This window comes from Setaria italica, chromosome II (assembly GCF_000263155.2).
Source record: "Setaria italica strain Yugu1 chromosome II, Setaria_italica_v2.0, whole genome shotgun sequence".
NCBI lineage: Eukaryota > Viridiplantae > Streptophyta > Magnoliopsida > Poales > Poaceae > Setaria > Setaria italica.
The window spans coordinates 31,001,655-31,025,862 of NC_028451.1; the positions used below are offsets into that span (position 1 = coordinate 31,001,655).

The 24,208-nt window shown below is 48.8% G+C and overlaps 4 protein-coding genes across 6 annotated transcripts; all 4 read right to left on the bottom strand.

Moving 5' to 3' along the window:
- Nucleotides 1–748: 748 nt before the first annotated feature.
- On the bottom strand, nucleotides 749–2,520 carry LOC101759125. The gene is made up of 3 exons (XM_004956793.4): nucleotides 2,385–2,520; nucleotides 1,772–2,133; nucleotides 749–1,480 (listed from the first exon to the last, which is right to left on the bottom strand). Exons 2-3 carry the CDS (start codon nucleotides 2,123–2,125, stop codon nucleotides 905–907), a joined length of 930 nt encoding a protein of 309 aa, XP_004956850.3. The 5' UTR covers nucleotides 2,126–2,133; nucleotides 2,385–2,520; the 3' UTR covers nucleotides 749–904.
- Nucleotides 2,521–4,778: 2,258 nt separating this feature from the next.
- LOC101760352 (zinc finger RNA-binding protein) lies at nucleotides 4,779–8,049 on the bottom strand. Its single transcript, XM_004956795.3, has 3 exons — nucleotides 7,840–8,049; nucleotides 6,849–7,252; nucleotides 4,779–6,064 (listed from the first exon to the last, which is right to left on the bottom strand). Exons 1-3 carry the CDS (start codon nucleotides 7,925–7,927, stop codon nucleotides 4,982–4,984), a joined length of 1,575 nt encoding a protein of 524 aa, XP_004956852.1. The 5' UTR covers nucleotides 7,928–8,049; the 3' UTR covers nucleotides 4,779–4,981.
- Nucleotides 8,050–13,688: 5,639 nt separating this feature from the next.
- Nucleotides 13,689–18,985, bottom strand: LOC101774153. 3 transcript variants are annotated; one of them, XM_022824192.1, is made up of 5 exons: nucleotides 18,803–18,985; nucleotides 16,977–17,767; nucleotides 15,958–16,536; nucleotides 15,102–15,510; nucleotides 13,689–14,498 (listed from the first exon to the last, which is right to left on the bottom strand). In XM_022824192.1, the coding sequence occupies exons 1-4, from the start codon at nucleotides 18,870–18,872 to the stop codon at nucleotides 15,289–15,291; spliced, it is 1,662 nt and encodes a 553-aa protein (XP_022679927.1). In that variant the 5' UTR covers nucleotides 18,873–18,985; the 3' UTR covers nucleotides 13,689–14,498; nucleotides 15,102–15,288. The 3 variants fall into 3 exon arrangements, with proteins under 3 accessions (XP_022679927.1, XP_022679928.1, XP_022679929.1); XM_022824193.1 differs by having other exon boundaries at nucleotides 16,977–18,250; nucleotides 18,803–18,918; XM_022824194.1 differs by lacking the exon at nucleotides 18,803–18,985 and adding an exon at nucleotides 17,867–18,658.
- Nucleotides 18,986–20,403: 1,418 nt separating this feature from the next.
- Nucleotides 20,404–22,392, bottom strand: LOC101760763 (hydroxycinnamoyltransferase 4). The gene is made up of 2 exons (XM_004956796.2): nucleotides 21,794–22,392; nucleotides 20,404–21,517 (listed from the first exon to the last, which is right to left on the bottom strand). Exons 1-2 carry the CDS (start codon nucleotides 22,208–22,210, stop codon nucleotides 20,627–20,629), a joined length of 1,308 nt encoding a protein of 435 aa, XP_004956853.1. The 5' UTR covers nucleotides 22,211–22,392; the 3' UTR covers nucleotides 20,404–20,626.
- Between the last annotated feature and the right edge of the window lie 1,816 nt (nucleotides 22,393–24,208).

The following is a 24,208-nucleotide window of genomic DNA, read 5'->3' on the forward strand; positions in this document are numbered from 1 at the left end:
GGAGCAGGAGCCCAGTCGTTTCCTTGTTATATTCCACCACGTGTCCCCATCGCCTGACGTCACGGCCTGGCTGCCGATTGTGTACTGTCAGCTGGATAAGCCAAGATAGATTCGTCTTGCCGTTTAGCCTCCACTTATGTAAATGGGTTTTGTAAATAGTCTATGTTTAATACTCCTAATTAGTATCTAAACATTCGATGTGACACGTGCTAAAAATAAGCAAAGTGAACCAAACGCCCCCTCTAGCTAGGTTTATTCCTTGCTAATGTGCTTAGTTTCTAAGTTTGAACTTAGTAGATCGAGCAACACTAGAATTCTAGATTAAGATTTGGTTTTATTGTACTAGAAATTTGAAAAAGTCCCAATTCAATCACTTCTTAGGCCATCGATCCTTACAGAGCTGACGGTGTAACGGGCTAATTAATGGTTGCCAAGGGAGGAGATGGTGTGAAGCTCAAGCCCAACCTGCGTAATTGGGCCAGAGTAGCTAACTATGGAACCCTTGTTTTTTTTAGGAACTACGGAACCCCGCCTTGTAGTCGTATATAGTCTAACAAATCAACATGGAAATCTTTGCGGATGAATTACTATTTTTGTTACTCAATGTACATTTCAAGTTTGGATATCTTTACGAGGAGATAGGTGCACATTGTGACAACACCATCATTTTTGGACGAAATTTTACGAGCAATTTTTGAATGATGCCTTTTTTAGATTAAGTTTTGAATGATGTCTAAACACCAGAGGTACCATTGGAACTAACTTTATACTAGCATTGTAGCATTGCAACATTTTATAGCAGGCATATATTTGATAACAGTAAAAATCCAAATATGTAGTGAGCAAAAGATAGTTGCAGCCCCTCCATGAATCATCAACGCATCCATAGTTCCAGCGCCATGCTTCAAATCAGCCCCATTACCCTTGCCTTTTTCTGATGCTTCTTCCCAGCAAGATGGTCGGCGAGCATCTCATCGCTGTGGCACTGCAGATTGCAGACCTTGCAAAAAGTCCTCACCTTCAGCTTCCGCATCTTCCCTCTGTGCTTCTTCCCCCGAAGATGGTCCTCAAACATAACCTCACTGCTGCACTGCACATTACAAACCTTGCAGAAATATAGCGACATCATGTGCCGCGCCATCACCGAGCTTGCAACGTTGCTCCTAGAACCATTCAGAGGTAGTTTACCCCCAGCAGAGGGTGGTCGTACGTACACATAATCCATTGCCGTACTCTTGCTTTCTTCCTGCTGAAGGGCACGAATCGCTGTCTGCTGCCTTCCTCCATTGTTTCTTGATTCCAAGCTCGCTACATTTGCCTGGTGCTTCTGCCCTGCAAAATGCTCTTGTAGGTTGTGCTCACTTGTTGCTTCCACCTGGCAGACGGTGCAGCTCCATCTCTGAGGTGCCTTTGGTTGATTTACTGGTAAGGTTACTTCTGTCAGCTCCCAGGTCAGTGAACGGGGCCTGGGCTGTTTAGTCTGTTTGTTTAGCATACACTTCGATTAGATCGTTGTTAATCGAAAAGCAAGGCAAGTAAACTTGGTACAAAGAACTCTACACAGTTTATTTGGACCTCTAAAACGTGAAATTTGTGCAAAACAAAGAAAGTAAACTTCCTCAACCAAAATATGCATATACAGAATCTGAATCTACCGAAGCTCAAAAGGTCAAAGCTTCGAGGATATCTTAACTAGGCCTCGTGAAAACATATTTAACTAATGTAGATGAAAAACGAAGAGGGAAAACCATTATAGTAAGCTGCTGCTCACCTCATTTGATTCTTGCATTTTACTCTCCTGGCCTGCCTTGCCGTCAGTCGAGCATTCACCGAGGCGATATCCCATTCCCATGACAGGATTCCAGGGCTTCATTTCTAAACTCCCATGCCTTTCATCCTTTTTCTTCAGATCGTGGCCAGCACCCAAAAACCCACGGTGCGTCATGAACTCCTCAATCAAGGAGCAGGATACCGGCTTACCCTGTTGCACATCAGAAATGCAGTTAAGGGTGGCAGGGCGCAGGGCCATGGCGCGATCTATCTTGGCCAGTTCGGCCTCGATGATCTCCTGGCGAAGGCGATCCTTTTGAAGCTGCGCCTGCAGCGCGTCCCTAATCACCAGCATCGAGTCTCCTGCACAGTGCACACGCATAGGGAAATTCTTTGATGGTCAGCAGGAAATTCTTGATAACACCACCAGATTAAAATGACAGGTACGGTAGGCATGGGCATGGCATAAGCGTAGATTTCACGGCATGGAAACACAAGAGTCGCTCGATTCCGAAAGAAATAAAAGCTGAATAGATCACTTCCACGCTCCACCCTGTTTGCCCCAAAGAAACCGCGATCACTGAGGTAAATATGGCGGTGAAAGGTGTACGTACCGTGCGACGGAGGGTCGCGGAAGCGGCGGCCGTCACTGACGCCGCCCCCGTCGGCCGCGGCGGTGGCTGGGCCCCGGCGCGCGAACTCCCATTGGTTTGCCGGGTGGAGCGGAGCGGAGCAGAGCGAGGCCGAGGGAACGGAGCCGTTTCGGTGGGGATGGCGGGCGAAGGGTCGCCGCGACGCCGCGTGGATTTAAAGGCCGCGGCTGGACCTGGACGAGACTCGAGAGCTGCCTCCGCGTCCGCCGCCCAAGACAGCCGGAGAGTCACCGTGGCCGTCGCAGCGCTTCCCCTTCTCGTGCTCGCGTTTCCACGAGGCTGCTCCGTTCCCACAACGCGCACGACGGCCGCATTCCCTCATTCACTAAGGTCACTGACACCTGCTTTGCTAGTGGAGAGAAAAGTTTCAGCAACAGATTTGCCATTTTGCTAACGTGAAGCCACGTCCGCGCGCCAGGTGGATTGAGCATGGCAAATAATCGTAATACCCCCACATTCCTCAGGTTAGCCATCCCTTTGGCGTGTGGGACCCGGACGTCAGCGTCATCTTCAACCTCCCGCGGCTCCTCTCTTCAAGTCCTCCGCCGCGTGTGGGGCGCCCGCGCGCGCTGCGCCTCGGCCTGCGTCTCCCGCTGCTGGATCGCGCTCCTCGCCGGCATCCGCGCCTCCGAGGCCGTGCTCGCCCCGCCCGCCCCCGCCGTGCCGGACCTCAACCAGGAGTACCTCGGCGGTGAGGAAAACGAGGCCACCCGGCGCGTGGCGTCACGGATGCCGGCGTCTCCGCGGTTGCCTGGGCTGCTTGCCCTGCTTTGCATCAAGGGAAAAATTGGATACGAAGGAGAAAAAAGGACATTGGTAGGAATGGGACTAGTGCTTGGCGGCTGGATTCATGAGCACTGAAGTGGCCTTCGCTGTTGCTTTGCTTCGTTGGGGCCTTGGGGGCGACGAAGCACGAAGGCGGGAGATGAGCTGCTGCCCATTTGTTGCTTGCTGACAGAAATTGGAGCAGGGAAATTGAGTGGAGGTGTAGGGAAACGGGAGGCGGGCGACGGTGGGGTGCGGGCGGGAGGCGTCATACCTCGAGAAGGGGCTGCGGTGAGAAACGGCCACGGCGTGGGAGCCGAGGAAGACGAAGAGGAAGGGCGCGTGTCCGACACCGGAGCTGAGCCGCATGGCCGCCGCTCGAGGACGGATACCGCGGCTGTAGCTCCCCTGCCTAGAGGGCGGCGGCGGGGGACGGCACAGGGGCGGACGGCGCAGGGGGCAGGCAGCGACGCGCATGGTTGGCTGGAGGTGGAAGAAGAGGGTGGGTCCAACCAGTCAGAGATAAGAGGGAGGAAGAGAGGAAAAGCACCTGGGCTTGGAGAAGAAATGCAGGATAGCAGGGTCATATTTTGGCCGATCTATGCTGGCACGTGGATTGACACGTCAGAAAAATAATAAATCTATTGCTAAAATTTCTCTCCAGTAGTAAATATGTAGGTATCATTCTAAAACTGGCATCTTAAAGTATTTCTTAGAATGACAAATAATTAAATATCCCCGTTCATTTCCCTCGGTCGATCACGTGTTTCCATTCCAATTTCCAATTAAGCAAGCTGTTATGTACAATTTGAAATGAATTTTTTTTGCGAATCAATTTGAAATGAATTAATAGTCATGGGATGTGCAGCATCAACCGCATCTCTAATTCTAATTTCTAATCAAGTTTTAAAGTGTTGAGATGGTACATATTAATAGAGATACCTAGTAAATTTCGCACAGATGGAAGTACTGCAAAATGACATCGTGGCATCTGGTAGCTGCTTGTAATGTACACTATCTTTTTTTTCTCTAAAAAAGGAGGTATGTTTATCGTATAGTAAATGAAGTCCTACCATGCTAAACAAGTCGTTTTAGCAAATGATCGAAAGGAAATTGCAGTCAGTCCTACCATGTTTATCGATGAATGGTTAGCCGGTGTTTGGTACCACATCGGATGTTTGGATGCTAATTAGAAGGACTAAATATGAACTAATTATAAAACTAATTGCAAAACTCTGTGCTAATTCGCGAGACGAATCTATTAAGCCTAATTAATTCATCATTAGCAAATGATTACTGTAGCACCACATTGTCAAATCATGGACTAATTAGGCTTAATTGATTCATCTCGCGAATTAAACTGTACAATTAGTTTTGTAATTAGCCTATGTTTAATATTCAAATATCTGACGTGACATGTGCTCAACTCTAGTAGGGTGTTTCCAAACCCCGTCATAGCTTATAAGCGTCATAAAGTGGCCGCCATAGCGCATCGAGCTTTTTCTTATGCCTGTTCGGCTGTTCCCGTGACGATGGTGACAGTCTGACAGACAGCTGTTCGGAGGGAGGATCATTTTATGAATCTCACGGTGGGTTGTGTAGGATGATCACAACCTACTGTTGCAGAATAACAACAATGCATTAGCACCCAAACGAGCGATTAAATAGTTATGACACAGTGTCATCTAAATCGATTTCATACAATCACACGTGGTGCCGGCCTCTTGCTCTAACTCCCATTTAACACCTAGAGAGAGGGGAAAAAATCCTTCTGCAGAAGCCGCAATTCCATTTCATTTATTTGCATCGAGATTTTTCTGGTGCTTCTTCCCAGTACGGTGGTGATCAAGCATTTTTCTGCTATTACACTGCAAATTGCAGACCTCGCAAAAGTTCAGTAGCTTCTGCTTTTCCAAGTGTTCCTCCCCATTGCAATGGTCTGCAAGCCTGCTCTCACTTTTGAGATCCAAATTGCAGACCTCGCAAAGATATGATGCCTGTTTAACTTCTGAGCTTGCACTCTTGCTGCAAGAACCATCTGAAGATATTTTATCTGCTAACTTCATGTCACCCGGTTCTGCATCCTGGCCTTCTACCTGTAGAGCTCCTCTCTTCTTTCGGCGCCTCCTGATTTTGTGGGGGTTCTCAGATTGAGGTTCAGAGCAACATGACTGGTAACCAGAACCAGTTTGACAAATGTTGCAATTCGATTGTGAAGTCGAACCAGTTTGACAAATGCTGCAATTCGATTGTGAAGTCTGCTCTGCATGTTGCGGCATGTTGTTTGGAGGCGATTTAGCTTTGTGTGACTCGGAATTCATTGCCATGTTATCGATTGCATCCAATAGGGTCTGAATCTTTGCTAAAAGTAGGCTCCCCAATTCTGATTTGGTAGTACAATTATCTTGACAAATGGTACAAGGTGGCTTCTCTGAAAGTTGTGGAAGTTTGCTCTCTTGACACATCGCTTCTTGTGGCTCAGCGTTCTTAGTCATGCCGTCACCTTCCTGGCATTGTCCTTCGATGTTCTGTTGATGTGTTTTTCCACTGAGATGCTCCTTCAGGTCCGCTTCGCTGGTACCATTGGCCTGGCATGTACTGCAGCTCCATATTATAGAGGATGTTTTCTGCGCTGCACAGGAAGAAGATTCTGCTGTTGTTTCCGCCTTCTGAATAATGGTCTTGTTTCTGGATTCCAAGGATGCTACATTTGACCGGTGCTTCTTTCCTGCACAATGCTCTTTTATGTTGTGCTCCGTGTCTGGTGTTTCTACCTGGCAGATGACACAACTCCAGCTCTGGGGTTGCTTTGGTTTTTTAACAGGTATAGTTATTCCTGTTAGTTCCCATTTCAGTGAAGGCGACATCTTCGTGGGCTGTACATTGTAGTTGACATGAAGTTAGGTTAGTAAAGATGTTACCACTTAGTTATATGCATTTTATTTTGCCATCATGAAGTGAAATTGTGAAAAGTAAGGCAACAAAGGGTATGTTTGGATGGAGGGATGGGATAGGACGGGATGGGATGGTCCCAGTTTTACATGTGTTTGGTTGGAGAGACATTGGGACGAGAACGGAATCAAAGTGGAATATTTCTCGAAAAAGTGCGATGGATCCGTTTCTCAAAAAAGGCTGGACTGATCCGTCCCTCGCGGACGGCGCTAACGCCATCTCCCGCAAGGCCGGGGCGGCGGAGCAGGCCGCAGTGGGGATGGGCGAGGATGCGGCGGCGGCGCGAGCCAGCCGTGGCCGGGCGGCGGCGGCAGAGCAGGCCATGGCGTCGGCGGCGGAGCAGCTTACAGTGGGCCCGCAGTGTTAGAGTGAATGACAATTGGAACCCACAATTAACAGCACGAAAACATCATCCATCTCGTCTCTGACCCGTCCCTCAAACCAAACACTAAATCAGGGACGTCCCCGTCCCTTCAACCAAACATCAAGTGGGATCATCTCATCCAAAAAAGAGGGATGACCCTGTCCCATCCCCTCCGTCCCTCCATCCAAACACACACTAAAGCTTCCAGTTAAAGCTGAATATACTAATATTAACAAGGTTTGGACATATAGGATATTAGGATCAAAAGTCAAGTTCGTAGCATTAAATTTACAAGCAAAAAGGAAAGAGATGAGGAAAACATGCAAAAAGGATAAGATGCTCACCTCATTGGATTCTTGTAGTTTCTGCTCATCAAATGCTTCATTCTCCTCTGCCTTACTGTTGGAACAACAAGGCCTCAAGCATACACTGAATCGGTCTTCAGCAGCAGGATTCACGGACTTCAATTGCACATTCCCATGCTTTACATCATTTTTCTTCAGATCATGGACCTCATTCACAACGGAAAACTGTTCCATCCATCTGTGGTGCGGCATGAACTCTTCACTGGACAAGAACAGCGGCTTAGGCTGTTCCACGTAGGCAGCGTCAATACCATGGCGGGCAGCAGAGCTCAGGGCCATGGCACGCTCTAATGTGGCCAGCTCGGTCATGATGATCTCCTGGCGAAGGCGATCCTTCTGGAGCTGTAACAGCAACGCATCCCTGATCACCAGCATGGCGTCTCCTGCATCGAATCTTTTATGTCAGCAGAGCACAAAATGAACAGAAACAACCAGCCTTTTTCCCTTAGTTCTAAGATGATAGACATCGCAGTAATATTGTAAAAGTTTGGGGCAATTCAGTAAAAATAGACTGGACATTAGATAATGTCAGTGAAAGATCACTAAATTGTTTATTTTGACCAAAAAGGACTTAGTACCAACAGTTGCACATATTGTACTACCCAGCATTACCAACAGTTGCGCATCTTGTACCACCCAGCATTACCAACAGTTGCGCATCTTGTACTACCAAAAACATCGTTTCTAAAAGGCGCGTAACTGTGGATTTGGTGCGGCTGTCTTGATTGACATTTTAGTAAGCCGTAGCGATCGATGATGTCCTTGATGCAAAAAAAGGGTGGATTTCCAGTACCAAAATCACAGGCAAGTTGCACGCAAAGCAGTTGCAGGATTCCCTGACTCTCCGCATGGAGCTCAAGAATCGCTTGCATCTGAGAAGGAAAAAAAACGAAAAAGAAAATCCAATTTCCTGAGACTCGCGGCCGCAGAGGTGGATGCGGCGGTGAGAAGCGGGAGGCCCGTCACGTACCGTGCGGCGGCGGAGGGTCGGGGAAGCGGCGGCGACTATCGCCGCCGTCCTGGTCCGCGGCGGGGCGGCCCCGGCAGGCGAACTCCATCGGCCGGCCGGGGGGGAGCAGCTTTCGCGAGGGAACGGCGGAGGGTTTTGCGGGATTCCGGCTGGCGGAGTGGCGCGCGCGAGAGACGAAAGGGGCCGCGTGCGAAAGCAAAATAGTAGGTGGGACTTGGGAGGTAAGTCTTTGGTCAGTTGGTGACGATGACGGATGACCACGATCGGAGGCCGCGGCGTAGAGCTTTGCTTCGCGCGAAAGCAAGCCGCACGACTCCGCTTTCCCAGCTCAACTGCTCCCGTGTCATTCGGGAAAAAAAAAAGGGGTTTGGCTGCTCCCACTCGTGTGCCGACCTGTGTGTCCATCGTAAGTTCGTAACAAACTAGCACAGCGTGCAGACTTTTTTTTCCCTGATATAACTTCCCAGGTTTAATACTTCACCCGTTCTCTATCTCTATCATTAGAAACGGCACTATTTTTTTCTGAAGAAAAAAAAACACTGCTCAAGGCTCCTATACAGTTTTAGACCTCATATCCCGAGTCCCCACAGCCCATGAGCCCCGTGCTCAACGGAACACTTGCTTTTTTCCAGCACGGCACGAACCGTTGCTTGGTGCCTTCTGCCTTTGAGGTGCTTCTTCAGCTGCGATTTGCACGAGCAGGTAGCCAGGCAAGCGACGCAGCTCCACGTCGGACGTGGCTTCCCTTTCCCCTTCCCTGCACGCCGCGGCACGTCCCTTGATTTCTCCGCTATTTTCCCTGACGAACAACGACTCCTCCGCCGTCGCTGTCGCCTTCGACTTCCGAAGGGCGAAGAAGAGCAATGGCCTTGATCCTCGCCTCCACGGCTGCTACTATGGCCATATGCTTCTTCCCCGCACGATGCAGCTGCAGCTCGCGCTCGCTGGCCGCTTCCACATGGCAGACCGTGCAGCTCCTCTCCGGGGTGCGGATGACTTGGGTTTCTTGACTGGTATGGTGATTCCTACCAGTTCCCATTTCCCTGGCGTCGTCGTCTTCTCCTTCTTGAGTCTTCGCTGTAGCCTGTTTGCATTGGAATTCAGTTTGATCAGACGACAATTGGTAACAGAGATGATGAAAGAACAGGGAAAGGTACAACGAAAGCATGGTCGCATGGATCCGTCGATGGGACCTTGGCTAGATTTTTGTTCGCCTTGGGGTCTGCCAAAGGTGTTGCTGAAAGGTGAGGCACCATCACTAAGGCTATTCTCAATGCAAGATTTCATTGCACTGTTTCCAAGGATGTCATATCATCCTATGAAGTGTATTCTCGTGAATGAAATTGGAAATCCCAGTGCACAGTTTCAATGCACAATTTCATAGGCTATCCTCAGCATTTATTAGTTATATGAGGTTATGATCAAGTGTTCCATGTGATTATGTAGCCACTTGTATTTGTTACTTGAAATATAATACACATGAAGAATCTAGCAACACAGTGAAATTTAAATATCAACCAAAAGTATTTAAAAGTAACTTATATCATACGAGATAAATTGGATAACATATATTAAATAAATTACATATATTGTAACCGAACTCAAGATATGTTTGGGCGGGATCTTGACCTTTGCCAAATATGCTCAATCAAATCTTTCTTAAGTTATTTATGGGTTGAGGTATCTCGAATATCAGCATCATTCTCTAGTATTTTGTCAAACGAGACGTAATCTTCAGGGGAGAATGCTGGTGCTTCAACAGTCGTTGTACTTGGAGCTTCATTCAAATCAAGATTCTCTTCAATATTGTCTTCTGTTTTTTCATCTTCGACTATCATATTGTGAAGTATGATGCACGCTCGGATAACTTTCTCAAGTTCTCCTCGATCATATAGACGAGCTGGTCGCTTCAAAATGCAAAATCGACGTCGCAAGACACCGAAAGCTCGTTGAATATCCTTTCTCTTGGATTCTTGTTCCTGTGCAAATAAGTTGTACTTCTCAGTGATGGGCAAGGATATTGACTTCACAAACACAGCCCATTCAGGGTATATTCCATCAGCAAGTTAATAACTGGTGTTGTACTGATTTCCGTTGACCATGTAGTGCACCCAAGGAGCATGCCCCTTTAGCTCTTCAATAAATAGAGTTGACTGATTTAGAACATTGATATCATTATTAGAACCAGCAACTCCAAAGAACGCATGCCAAATCCAAAGATCATGAGTAGCTACAGCCTCAAGTATTATGGTTAGAACTTTTTGATCGCCCCGAGTGAATTGGCCCTTCCATGCATTGGGACATCTTTCCCAATGCTAATGCATACAATCAATACTCCCGAACATGTCAGGAAAACCTCGACTCTCACCAATTTTAAGCAAACGCTCAACATCTTCCACAGTAGGGCGCCTCAAATAGTGTCCACCAAAAATTTCGATAACACCTTGGACAAAGATCTTCATCGCCTCTAATGCAGTACTTTCTCCAAGTTTTAAATATTCATCTAGATGATCTGCAGCACTACCATTAGCCAATTGACAAATTGCCGCTGTGCATTTCTGCAGTGGTGTTAGGCCTTGACGATTAAGAGCATCCACCTTTGTAGTGAAATAATCGGACCACTTGCCTAACTCATCAACGATGCGTAGAAAGAGTGGCCTGGACATACGGAATCTCCGTCGAAAAACATTTGCTGGGTACAGAGGGTTATCTGAGAAATAATCATCAACCAAATGCTGATGGTACTGCTCCCTTAGCCTTATGATGTACTTCCTCGGACCACTTTGAGGATCATATGCGGCTTCTTGGAGATCTTCTAAACTTGACTTAAGAAATTGAGTTGCCTCATCGATTACATCATCAATAATTTCCTCCTCGACGAGGAAGTCATCCCAATCATCAGAGAGGTTGCTTGTTGGGTTAGGAGAGTGGTCGGCAGAGAAAGAATCATCCTATTGCTCCATATATAAAGTGGCACAAATGTACTACGTTGGTGTACCATCAGGGCTGCATATATAGGTAGCAGCTCTGCTGCCGTTTCATACCTATCAGTCCAGTTCAGCATTCACACTAGCTGCCGTTTCATACCTATTAGTTCAGTTCAACATTCACACTATCAGTTCAACCATCAGTTTAGCATTCAGACTAGCATACACATATACAACCATCAGTTCAGCATTGGTCACAAATTAAAGACTCCCATGATTGCTGTAGAAATCACCACATTAACAGATTGCTTAATAACAAAATAAAAAATAGGGATACACAAGTATTGGTCACAACAACAGCAATGGTCACATATTGATCAAGAACAAAAATACTCCACACTTCATTGTTGTTACTGAAAATTTTCTTCTCGATCATCACCAGTGTCTTCTCTCTTCCAGCCTTTGATTCTTCTGTCATCTGACTAATATCTTGGTGAAGCAATGAATCATAGACTTGAAGCATTTTTGCTTCCTTTTCCTCTTGTGCTGCCTTCAGTCTCATCCTTGAGATTTCAAGATGTGCCTCTGTTGTCTTCGCATGCTCCTGCTTACGCTCTTGAGTAACCCCAACTATCTTGTCTATATTACCTCCTAAGATTGCAAATCCTTCGATCACCTCTTCTGTCTTGCGCTTGCTATTGCGTCTTTCGCTTGCCTTGGCTGCATCTCTCCCAATTGGACGCTAGATCTGTATGTCATTATTAACATCAATGGGAAGTTGTGATTCATTCTTTTCTTTCTCCAATTGGGTAACATGTGCACACCATTTAGGTTCATTCTTGAGAGTCCTCCACCAGTGGATCAAAGTGAAAGGCTTCTTGTATCGTTCTGTATACAGTGCAAGTGCCTCATCCATCATCTGATCATCAGACGCCCCACTTTTGTTCACTCTATTGACCTTAGTCCAACATCCATTGAAGTCGACGATAACTGTCTTCAAGCGTGACCAATGAATCTTTAGTTGATTTGTGTCCCTTTCACGACCTGGTGCTGCGTTCTTGTTGAACTCTTCAGCAATTTTCTTCCAATAACTATCGTATTTCTTGTCATTCGCTTTTATTGGGTCATTAGAATTGTTCAGCCACACACTCGCCTACAACAAGAAATCAGAACTAATTATGAAAAGGAACTTCTCTTTGCTGTCCTACTCGCCTACAACAAGCAATTAGAACAGCAAGGATGGGACTATTACCAATCGAACTTCCTCTTCTTGCGACCAATGCCTTTTCTTTGCTGTCCTACTTGTCTCGACACCAGAGTCGCCATCAATGTTAATGGAGACTTAAGGTGTGGATTGTTCTTGTGCCGGTGGTGGCAGTGACGGAGAAATTGGTACAAAGTTATTAGTAAGCCCAACGAGATGGAAATTGTGGTCCGGTGAACAAATGGTGGTTATTGTAACATATTAACATAACCTGCCCTGAAATATAAATACACGAAGGATCAGAGGCATTCTTCTTTTGTTTTCAGATAATCCAATAAATACAGGTCAGCATTCCTTTGCTAGACAACTAAATTTTTCCATAAGGCTAATTGACAAGATGGTTCTTTCAGAATAGCACATTGCTGAAAACAAACAAGCTACGATGCATCACAATGCAGGAGAAAAACAGTAGTACATCCCAATTAACATGGAAGCAAGAGAGGATATTTTCTCATTCCAAGTGTTTATCACGAAGTTTGGAATGTGGCAGGTGAAGCATCCGAGAACTGTCTCAGACATTTGCTGAATATATGCTCTGTCGTAACAAGGAGAGAGGTTCAAATCATTTGCAACAAAGTTCACTTCAATGGATAAACCACTCCATGTCCTTGTGAGTAGTGCTGTTTCAACCAAACTATAGTTTTTGCTTCTTTCCCTACCACTTTAAGTTTTCATGTTAATTCTGTAAAAGTTTATCTAAATTGGATTAACCAAATGATTGAATAAAACTATAGCTAGATAATTTTTTCATCTAGGTAAACAATGCTGGCTTACTAGAGCACAAGCGTGAGACTATCATGCCATATCTTTTGTGAAATCAAGTAACTAATGTAGCAGAGAACACACACAACATTCCTTGCAGTTAGGTTTGTGAATCTTACCAGGGATTTGTGAATCCGGGAGTGAATCCTGGAGGAGGCCAGCAGCAAGCGGCGGCGGCAGCCCAGAAGGAATCGGCGGTGGAGCTGGTGGTGGCGGCGCCTTCTGCTTCCTCTTCTCCCGAGTTGCCATCGCCGGTAGGGCGGGAGGCGCGGGCGCGGGCGGGAGGGCGCGGGAGGCGCGCCGACGGAGGATTTTCTTCGGTGACGCACCGGATCCGGCGGAGGAAATAAAGACGCCCCAGTGCGGTGTCGTGCGCGTACCGAGATGCCTGGGTAACGGTGTGTACCTCGTTTCATCTGGATGAAACTGGTACTATCTTTCTCCTCTTCAATTTCTTGCCATATCATCACAAAAACTGACGTGCCAGGCAATTAATGTGCATGAAACTCCTATGAAACTCCGCACTGGGACTAGCCTTACCGTGCGGCTGAGGGGCGGAGAAACAGCGGCGGTTGGGCCTCGTTGAGCGAACTCCATCGAGTCGTCGGGCCGTTGAGCAGCGCCACTGCGCCAGGAGGTGGAGGATGGAATTTAAAGGCTGCCAGGAGCGACGGCTCACCTTCATCTTCCAACTCATGCCAGGCGCGACGGCTCACCTTCTGCAATGTGAACGTGAACGCCACTGGCCACGACCGGGCGCTGCTAATCCTGCCGCCGTTCGCCAACAACCACGCCATCCAAGCTGAACCACCGCTGCCGGCTATTCTATATCGTCATGCAAGTAAAACGTTGCCGGTCATTCACAGTTTCACACCAATGATCAACAACCGCGAAGCTTATTTGAAGTTCTGTTTTTCAGATGATAGCATATTTGAAGTTGTTAACAAGCATATCACCATTGCAAAGTTACAAACGTGGGGAATTAACAACAGAGCTGCTTTAGGACCCCTGCCGGTTGAAAGTTAACTCCCAACCTGCGTTAGGCATCGCCAGCAGCGTGACCTAATATATATACTAACAAATACTGCAGCTGCAAGCCAGAGATACCAAGACTGCGTCTTGCCACACAGCTTCCCCGTGAACAAGAGCAGCAAGCTGCAGCGGCGTCGCCGCGCATCTCAGCCTCTTCCCTCCAGCAACCTCTCACGGTGCTTCTTCCCGCATAGGTGCGACAACAGCATCTTCTCGCTGTTGCACTGCACGTCACAGAGCTTGCAGTAGAACTTGTCCTTTCGGTCCACCTTCTTCTCCGCGTCGGCATCCTTGCGGTGATTGAAACCCTTGAGCCCCGCACGCACAGCCTTGGCGTGCGGCTTCCCTCCCTGCTGCTGCGACCCGCTGTTCTCAGGCACCTTCTCCTTGCCGTCTCCGCATGAGGACTTGGTGTTCTTCGCCGTGATCCTGTCCCATACTGGCAGCTTTGCTTTTGTGCTGGGCTCAGCGGTGTGGCTCCTTGATGATTGGAGTGCCGCGACGTTCTGCTGGTGACGCCGGCCGGCCAGGTGCTCCTCCAGGTGGTGCTGGCTAACCGTGTTCACACTGCAGGTGGGGCAGCTAAATTGCCAATATGGCTTCTGCTTCTTGATGAGTGGCGCTGAATCGGCCAGTTTCCTCTTCAGCCCATTGGATGTTCTTTCTGGTGTAGACTGTTGTAGAAGAAGTTCGTTTAGACTACAAAACACTGTAAGCTGGAATAACTGCATCTCAATGAAAGTAAAATTGGACAGAACAAGAAGCCTAAGATTGCGTGGTGTGTGGACTGATATGGATCACTTGTAGTACAATATGCAATTCAATGTTTATAGAATGATTTGATCCCAAGATGAAACTGAAAACAATCTACTAGTACCATTTTCAAGTCTCAGAGGTGCAAGGAATCTGCACAAGGATTACATAGCCTTATATTGTGCAGTGCATCTGAAGGAACTTTATATTGTCAAAAGAAAACCTAAGATGAATTGGAAAGTTCACTAGTGAATTAACTAATTTAGCTCATGCTGTTGGAAAGTTTTCTCAGACTTCCATACTGAATTGAAATCTTACATAGCTGATACCTTGAGTCAAAGAAGTACTACAGAACACGAGTTTTTCGTGGTCAAACTACAACCATTGCCATAAACAATGTTCAGAGAAGTTCACAACAAACACGCAGGAGATCATTGTTAATCAATTAATCTCAGGAAAATTCTGAGGGAAAAAGGAAAAAGAATGTGGGTTAAAGTGTAAATGCTAAAAAAATATGGGCTCACCTCACTGAACTCTACCTTCTTCTGCTCATTGTACGCTGCATTTTCCTGACCTGCTGGCCTGTGCTGACCAGGTGGTCGGGCAGGTTTATCAGTCCGCCCCTCCAAGGCAGACTCCATAGCCTTCCTCTGCCTGCTTCTGTCATTCCTGATGTCACCCTGCATGCCATGGCCATCCACCACATTAGCCTTAGGTTCCCTGCCAAAGGCCCGTTGGTGTCCTGTTGCCGCCGCCAAATGATAATGCAGACTGCATCGGGCTGTTATTGGCTTTGGCCGCCACTGGAACCAATGTCTCTTCCACCGGAGCCTGCTTGCTTGGTGATAGGCACAATTCCATATAGCCATTAGACGCATGCAATCTCGCCTTCTGTTCATCCTCATTGCCCAGCCGTGGCTGCTCAGGTTTCAGCTGTATGAGAGGAAATTTATTTAGACTTAAGCAAAAAAAAACTGATGCATCGCAAAAAAAAGTTAGAGAGAAGAAGCAATCTATGGATGGATATTGATTTCAGGTAATCCCATCGGTTGTGCTCCTGATCAATTCCAAACATCACTAGTGAACTAGCAAAAGTAGTGCTGCTTCTGCTTTCAATATGCCTAAGTAGACCAGACGTATGTTACAGCACGTTTTCCAGATTTCCAATTTTAAGCTAGTATTTACATAATTAGCACAATGAATCTTAACTATAATCACAAGAGTTTTTCATGGTTAAACGATGGCCATTGTTCAAGGGTGTGTGTACCACGACAAACATGCATAAGATCATCATTAATCAATACTTTAGTAATGTTCTGCAGAAATATTAGGAAGACAAACATGATGAGAAAAGGGTAAAATTGACAATGGCAGTCTCACCTCACTGAACTCTCGGCCTTTCTGCTGATCAAATGATGCACTCTCTTGACCTGCCAGCCGATCAGACAGCAGCATTGGTCCATTGATCTGATCTGCCAGAGTGGTTTCCAAAGTCTTCCTCTTCCCACTGCTCTGGTTTCCACTTTGGTACAACGAGTGCACTCCCTGGCCATCCTCAGCATCAGCCTTACATTCTTCGCCATAGCCCTCCTGACCTGCTGGCCTGTGCTGATCAGGTGGTTGGGCAGGTTTATCAGTCCGGCCCTCCATGGCAGACTCCATAGCCTTCCTCTGCCCACTGCTCTGGTTCCTGATGTCACCCTGCATGCCATGGGCGTCCACCAAATTAGCCTTAGGTTCCCCACCAAAGGCCTGTTGGGGTCCTGTTGCCGCTGCCTCGCCAAATGACAATGCAGACTGCATCGGGCTGATATCAGCTTTGGCTGCCACTGGAACCGATATCTCTTCCACCGGAGCCTGCTTGCTCGGTGATAGGCACAATTCCATATAGCCATTAAACGCATGCACTCTCGCCTTCTGTTCATCCCCATTACCCAGACGTGGCTGCTCAGGTTTTTGCTGTAGGAGAGAAAGTTTGTTTAGACTTAAGTAAAAATACTTATGTATCGCAAAAAAGTGGAGAAGAAGAAGCAATCTATTGATGGATATTGATTTCAGGTAACCACATTGGTTGTGCTCCTGATCAACTGCAAACATCACTAATGAACTAGCAAAAGTAGTGCTGCTTCTGCTTTCAATATGCCTAAATAGACCGGACATATGTCACTACACGTTTTCCAGACTTCCAATTTTAAGCTAGTATTACATAATTAGGACAATGACTAAGTATAATCACAAGAGTTTTCCATGGTTAAACGATGGCCATTGTTCAAGTGAGTAGTATACCACAACAAACATGCATCAGGTCATCATTAATCAATACTTTAGTAACGTTCTGCAGAAATATTAGGAAGACAAACATGATGAGAAAAGGGTAAATCTGACAATGGCAGTCTCACCTCACTGAACTCGCGGCCTTTCTGCTGATCAAATGCTGCACTCTCTTGACCTGCCAACCAGTACTGATGAGACAACAGCATCGGTCCATTGATCTGTTCCAGAGTGGTTTCCGAAGTCTTGCTCTGCCCACTGCTCTGGTTTCCACTTTGGTACAGCGGTTGCACGCCATGGCCATCCTCCACATCAACCTTACATTCTCCACCAGCAGCATCTTTGTGTCCTGGTGTCAACTCCTCATGGAAAATAGGTCGGGCACCAGCATTGGCCGACACGGGCAAAGAGGCCTCGTCTGCTAGAGTCCACTTGTTTGGCGATCGGCACACTTCCACATAGCCACCAAATGGATGCGTCCTAGCCCCAGATGACCTGCTATCTTGCTGCTTTTCAGTGTCACTGGCTGGCCGTTCCTGCAGCAACAGTGATGGTGACGATGGCCACTCCACGTGCGGGTACACCGGAGGCGCTTTCACTGGCTGCGCAGGGCCCCTGCAGCCGCAAGGGGAATGCTCGGTTCTTGAGCGTGGTGGACAGAGAGGTGACTCCTCCAAAGGAGGCACCGACGACGACAAAGGCCGATTAAGCCAGTAGTCCTGTGGCGATGGAAGCGCTGGCACAGGATTGTGGCTGGTGGCGGTGATGCCCATGGCGAGCTCCGTCTCGACGAGCTCGCGGAAGATCATGTCCTGGCGGATGCGCGCCTTGTTGAGCTCCAACAGCAGTTCCTCCCTCCTCCTCGCCAGCGCGGCGCTCCTCACCAGCGCGGCGTCTACCGGTGATGCATTGGCGTCGCCTGCTTCCCGGTGGCAAGAGCATTAACAGATGAACAGGATTAGAAGTAACAATTTTTCCTACCAAGTAACACGCATCATCTTGTGTGGCGTAAAAATACCCAGTTCTTATTCCAGGGAGCCACACTCTTCCCTGCAGCTGACGCTATTTGGAGGACTTGGCCGCCGCTAAAAGTAAAGTTCTTCATGTGGCTGACAGTTAGAGACAGGTTGTGGACTGCAGAAAGAAGGCACAGGCGTGGGCTGCAGGACAATACTGAATGTGCTCTTTGTGATCAGGAAATAGAGACAGCTGACCACTTATTCACTACATGTTGCTATACTCAGGAGGTTTGGCACGCAATCAGTAGGATATTGGATCTGCACCGCCCAGTTCCAAGTCCTGGACTGACAGCAACGGATTGGTGGCTGCAAATGAGGTTGGGAATGACCGAATGTAAGAAGAAAGGATTGGATTCCTCATTCATGTTGATCTCCTGGATACTCTGGAAACAAAGGAATGACAGAGTATTTAGCAGATTGTCAGCAAAAACTGCGGGTCATCTGACGTATAAGATCCTCGATCAGGCTCAACTATTGATGGATGCCGGCGCTAAGCACATGGTCTCTTTGGGATGGCCGGCTGCAGTTGTAGGAGCAGGGGGCTTACCATCCTCTTAGTCTCTGAACCTACGTCAGTTTCAGTTTTAGTTCTAGTTGTTGCATCGTTTGTGCGATACGGCTCTATGTAATCAACAATGTGCGTGTGCCCGAAAGACCCGCATTGTAAAACTTTTTATTACTTATCTTCTTCTTAATACAAAGATATGTAAAATACCAAAATACCCAAATTCCTGTATCATCATCAGATCTCTGTATGCTCACCGTCGATTTGAACATGTAGCCAAGGGAGAAAGAATTGAAGATCATCTACCCCCACCCCCCAGGCCCCCAGCCCCCCACAGACAAATTTCTTTGTTTTCGTGGAAATCCACGAGTCGTAGAGCAGAAAGACATCCATAAAAATAAGGGCGACGGCGAGAGTGTAGTCCCGTTACCGTGCGGCGGCGGCGGAAGGTCAGGGAAGCGGCGGAGACGACCGGTTTCGACGTCGTCGGCTGCTGCCATGGTTTGTCGGCTGCGTCCGGCGAACTCCGTTGCGGGTTTGAGGGAGGGATTCGCTTCGATAACGGCGCGGAGAAGCGAGGGGGAGAGTTTTGTAATGGGAACCGAAACAAGGGGAGCGAGAGGTTACCGGATTCGATTTATGGTGAGTAGAGCAATTTCTGGATGTTTTGAAAAAATAACCGTTCATAGAAGTTTTCGTATAAGGACTATTCACAGAAGTTACCACACAAGGAAGACATCAACACTCACATTGCACCCACAATTATATCCCTTCTCAAATTTGTCAATATTCTGTTAAAGGAAGATATATATTGTTGTCTCAAGTAAAGAAATTGTTAGGCTTAAGAAAATATTTTGCCGTTCAATTAGAGGATGTTGCGCTGAAAAATTCTTTCAAGGAAAAAAAATCGTCACGTGAATTTGTGTCCACTCATATAAAATACAAATGTGTCCACCTCATGATCCTACTCATATAAATGTGTCCACTTTCTATTTCAGATTTGAAATTTGCAACGGCCCTACTCGTACAAATGTGTCCATTTTGAGATGGAACAAGTCCAGTTTTGGCCATTAAATTATCGGCTCACTTTAGTTTCGACACTTTAGTTTCGACGATGAAACTCTAAAATCAGGAATCTTTAACCATCCAACTATTAAAATTGGATAAATTCAACCATTAAGCTGGTTTGGAAGGTGGTTTTCGCTGACTTGGACGATAAAATAGAAACATTCATGTTTCGCTCACCGGGGCCGCACCCGTGCGCGCTTTGGCCATGCCGCGCGCCGAGCCTAGTACCTTGGCAGCCACCCCTGTTTCGGCCGCGGAGGCCACCACTCGCGCCCATGCTCGCCGCTGGAATCGGTCGTGGCATGGACCCCTCCTCGTCACATGTCCTCATTGTCGAACCATCGTCCTCCTCGCGTGCGCATCGTCGTCGTGGACCACCCCATCCCGTGTCCCTGCCATCCTCCTCTGACACCCACGCTGAGTCCCCCACTGCAGCTCCTCGTCCTCATCCTTGCGCACTCCAAGCAGTGTCCCGGACTCCACCCCTGCCTCCTTGCACGCCCCTGCCCCTGCCGCCTTGTGCGCCCCCTGCAGCTCGCCGCCAGATACGTTCCAGGACAGCTGCAGGCAGAAAGGGAGAGAGTAAGGGGAAGGGAAAAGGAAGAGAAAGGGGATGACATGCGGGCCCGCACATCAGCAAAGGTGGAGAGGGAAGGGAGAAGATAGAAGAGAAGATGACAAGTGGGACCATTGCCGTGTGGCATCCACATCATCAAAACCATCCACAAAATAATCCGATGGCCGAATTTATCCGGTTTTGATAGTTGGATGGTAAACTATTCTTGATTTTGGAGTTTCATAGTTGAAATCAACTGAGGTGATAATTGGATGGCAAAAAAAATGGACTTCTTCCTTTTAAGATTAGGAGGTATGTTGTCAGGGGCGGAGGCAAGGTGGTGAGCAGGGCCAGGGCCATAGAATACGATATTTCAAATTAATTTAAACAATGAAAAGAGTACCAAAGAAAATAACGAATTTTCTGGCTCCGCTCCCCGAGCGTTGTGTTGTGCGTCCACACATTGCATGGATGCGTATAAATAATCTGCTTCAGTTTCATGGGTACACGTTGGAACATGCACAACTGCACAACTACACGATCCATGTGCTCATTACTACCATCGTGAGTAGTACGTGTAAGGGTGCGATACACTTATACACGTACGTAAGAATCGTTCATCTCACGCTCTCACACCACCGTGGCCAGCTCCTCGAAGAAGAGCTCCTTGAACCGCTCCATGCGCTCGGGCTCCAGCGCCGCGGCCACCGCGACGCCGCCCTCCTTCCCCGGGCTGTTCAGCAGGTACACGAACCCCGTGTAGTACATGAGCGCCGGCGCCAGCAGTGCCGGCTCGCCCCACCCGAAGTCGGCGTCGTACGACGGCATCCCAAGCCAGCTGATCACCCGCAGGTCCGTGCCGGGCAGCCCGCCGCGCGGCAGCGCCGCCAGGTCCGCCGTCTCCAGGTAATCCACCAGCGACCGCGCGTACTCGTCCCCGTGCCCCGTCGCCGCGCGGAGACGGCGCGCGCCGAACCCCAGAGGGTTGCCGAGCAGGTCGCCGACGCGCGCCGACGTCGAGGTGCGCGCCACCGCGTTGCCGAAGAAAGCGTCCGGCAGCGGCGGCGACAGGCGGGCGCGCATGTCCACCATCGTGTAGAGGCGGGACTCGGTTTCAGGGTCCAACGCGCGCGCCGCGCACGCGCACCGCCACACGTGCGCCACCAGCGCGCGGAAGGTGGACACCGCGCCCGCGCGGGCCCGGAGCGCCGCCGCCTGCGAGCCGGTCACGCGGAGGATGGCGCTGGCGTACTCCGCCTTGCTGCCGCCGCCGGCCTCGGCTGTTGCGGCGGCGGTCCGGCGGCCACCGCCACCGTACTCGTGGGTGTGGTCGAAGAGGACGGTCGGCTGCGGGCGCGCCCGGAGCGGCGTGCGATCGAGGGACGGTACCACGGCGGCGCCGGCGTCCCCGCGGGCTATGCCGGCCCACGTCCGGATGAAATTGAAGGCGCTGCGTCCGTCCATGACGAAGTGGTGCATCGCTGTGCCCAGCGCCACGCCGCCGCACCGGAAGAAGGTGACCTGTCGAGAAGACACGTAAGGACGACCTGCGTGATTAACCATGCATGTTTGGTAGTCCAACTCCATTTCTTCATCCGTCTTCAGTTTCGTTTTCAGTAAAAAGTGCCCATTTCTTTCTTTTTTAATCATTACACAGTTGACGTGATTAGTTGGATTATTAATCATACTTAATTCGCTCGAACTATGTGGTACGCTGTATGCATGCACGAACTCCATCCAAGAACGAATTGAAATCGGTTTGCGTTAAAATGGAGAGAAAGTCAGAAGCGCAGCAACCTGAAGCAGGAGCAGCGGTGTCCCGGCGCCGGCGGGTTCGTACGCCGGCACGAACATGTCGCGCATGGCCTTGGACGGCGCGAAGCCCTCGAAGTCCTCGAGCGCGGCCGCGGACCGCGCGACGACGAAGAGCGCGCCCTCGGCGTTGCAGTCGATCTCGGCGCGCCCGTCGCGGCCGACGGCTAGGCGGCCGGCGAAGGGGTAGAACGGGACCAGCGCGGCGGCCAGCGCCGCGTGGAGGACGTCGGCCGAGAAGAAGCCTGACCGCGTCTGCTCGTCGGGGTGGCGGAAGAAGTAGACCGTCGGGGTGTAGCCGTTCCTGGCGGCGAGGTCGAGGTTGGACAGCCAGAGCGCGCCCCGCGGCGTGGGCTCGCTCGGCGGGACCAGCTCTGACTCCACGACCTCGATGGCTGCCATCGGTGTCTGTGGTGCGCGAGTGCTCTCTGGCTTTTCGGCCTTGCGCTCTCTGCTTCTGACTTCTAGTGTGGCGCGTGAAGTGAGCGCAACGACTCCATGGGAGGGGGCGCGGCAGGGGATTTATAGCGGTTGCAATGTGGGTTTGGTCCGGCAACAATCTTCCAATGAGGAGTATCAAAACAAAAAAAAAAATCTTCCAATGAGAGGGTAGTTGAGCCGGCTTTGCTTTAATTTGGACCCTTGGACTTGCTTGGATCATGGTGCCAAGATTGATACAATACACGATCTGTGCTGTTCATTTCAAGTCCGGCGCGCACTCCATCCATCCGGTGACAGAAGAATGTTGCCGTCTCAACAGCACAAGCAGCGTGCCTTGGGGGAGGGCTCAAAGCCCTTTCGTCCGGGACAAATGCTGGCTTGTGGTTAGGGACGAATCAACCTAGCCGTGACCACACAGCATAAAACGTACACTCATATTTTGATGGCCACGAACGCTCTCAACACTTTTAGGATGTCTTCACTTTTAGTTCAGCCCCATCGTCCAAGCAGTACACTCTAGCATTGCGAAACTTCACATCCAAGTACTAAGGACAATGCCACGAATAGTAGTTGGGCCCTATCAAAGTATCAAATCACTGGAGCTTGGTTGTTCATCAGCCCCATCGGCCATTGTTCAAGTCTCTCATGGTGTCAGCCACTGTCACGCGAACTGTGGCTCACGCCAACCCCTGGGATGGATCCCTCCCAGTCCCATCCCATCCACCAAACCCCCCTCTTGGGCCCGTGACATATACTTAACGATATTTTTGTTTCGTCACGGCTGCATCCGCAAGCTTATCGTACACATCCATGTATAAGCAACCAAACAAGGACGTGTAGATCGTTTGATTATTACAAGAACCGAAACAACTCTCCGGAGGAAGATGAACACTCTGTTTTTCCCATAACAGACTTAGGGCCTGTTTTCTTCCACTTGCTAAACTTTAGCACCCGTCACATCAAATGTTTAGATACTAATTAGAAGTATTAAACGTAGACTATTTACAAAACCCATTACATAAGACGAATCTAAACGGCGAGACGAATCTATTAAGCCTAATTAGTCCATGATTTGACAATGTGTTGCTACAGTAAATATTTGCTAATGATAGATTAATTAGGCTTAATAGATTCGTCTCGCTGTTTAGATTCCACCTATGTAATTGGTTTTGTACATAGTCTACGTTTACTACTCCTAATTAGTATCTAAACATTCGATGTGACACGTGCTAAAAATAAGACACGGGAAGAAAACGCCCCCTAACACGAATTTCATTACGACGTCAGCAGCGAAATTACAGAGAGCATCGGTTTTCTGTCTACTGAGTTACCCCAGCCTTACCCGCACGTGCTTGAGGGTTGAGACGACCCATTTGTTTCCTTCCGGTTAATCTCGTCAGTGCCACCTTCAGATTCACAAAATCACCCCGACGAACACAGAGCCAGGCTCAATTCTTCCTTGACCGCTGCTCATTTTAACACTCGGGGTTCGGTGGCATGCCATCGGCTCCGAACAGAAGCATGCAAGTGATGACGTAAACCAAAGTGGGTGACCGACCAGTGCCCAGGACAGGGAAGCAAGCCCTTGGTGTGTTCTGTCTCCTCCATTCAGTCGTCAGCACCACCACTTTGGCACTGTCACGCGCGTGACGTGGCGCCGGCAACAAGGCTAACCGATCCACTTCCACCCGCGTCCCCTCCCTCCTACTTACTCCTCTTTGACCAGCGTTGTTAGGGCGGTTTGGTTCTTTAGTCTAAAGTTTAGTTCCTATCACATCGAATGTTTATATACTGATTAGAGTATTAAATATATATTAATTATAAAACCAATTGCATAGATGGAGGCTGCCGCCGCCGAGGAGCTCCTCCGGAGCGAGGCTGCGCCCGGAGTCGCTGTCGCGGCACGTGGCCGTGGTGATGGACGGCAACTCGCGGTGGGCGCGCGCGCAGGGGCTCTCG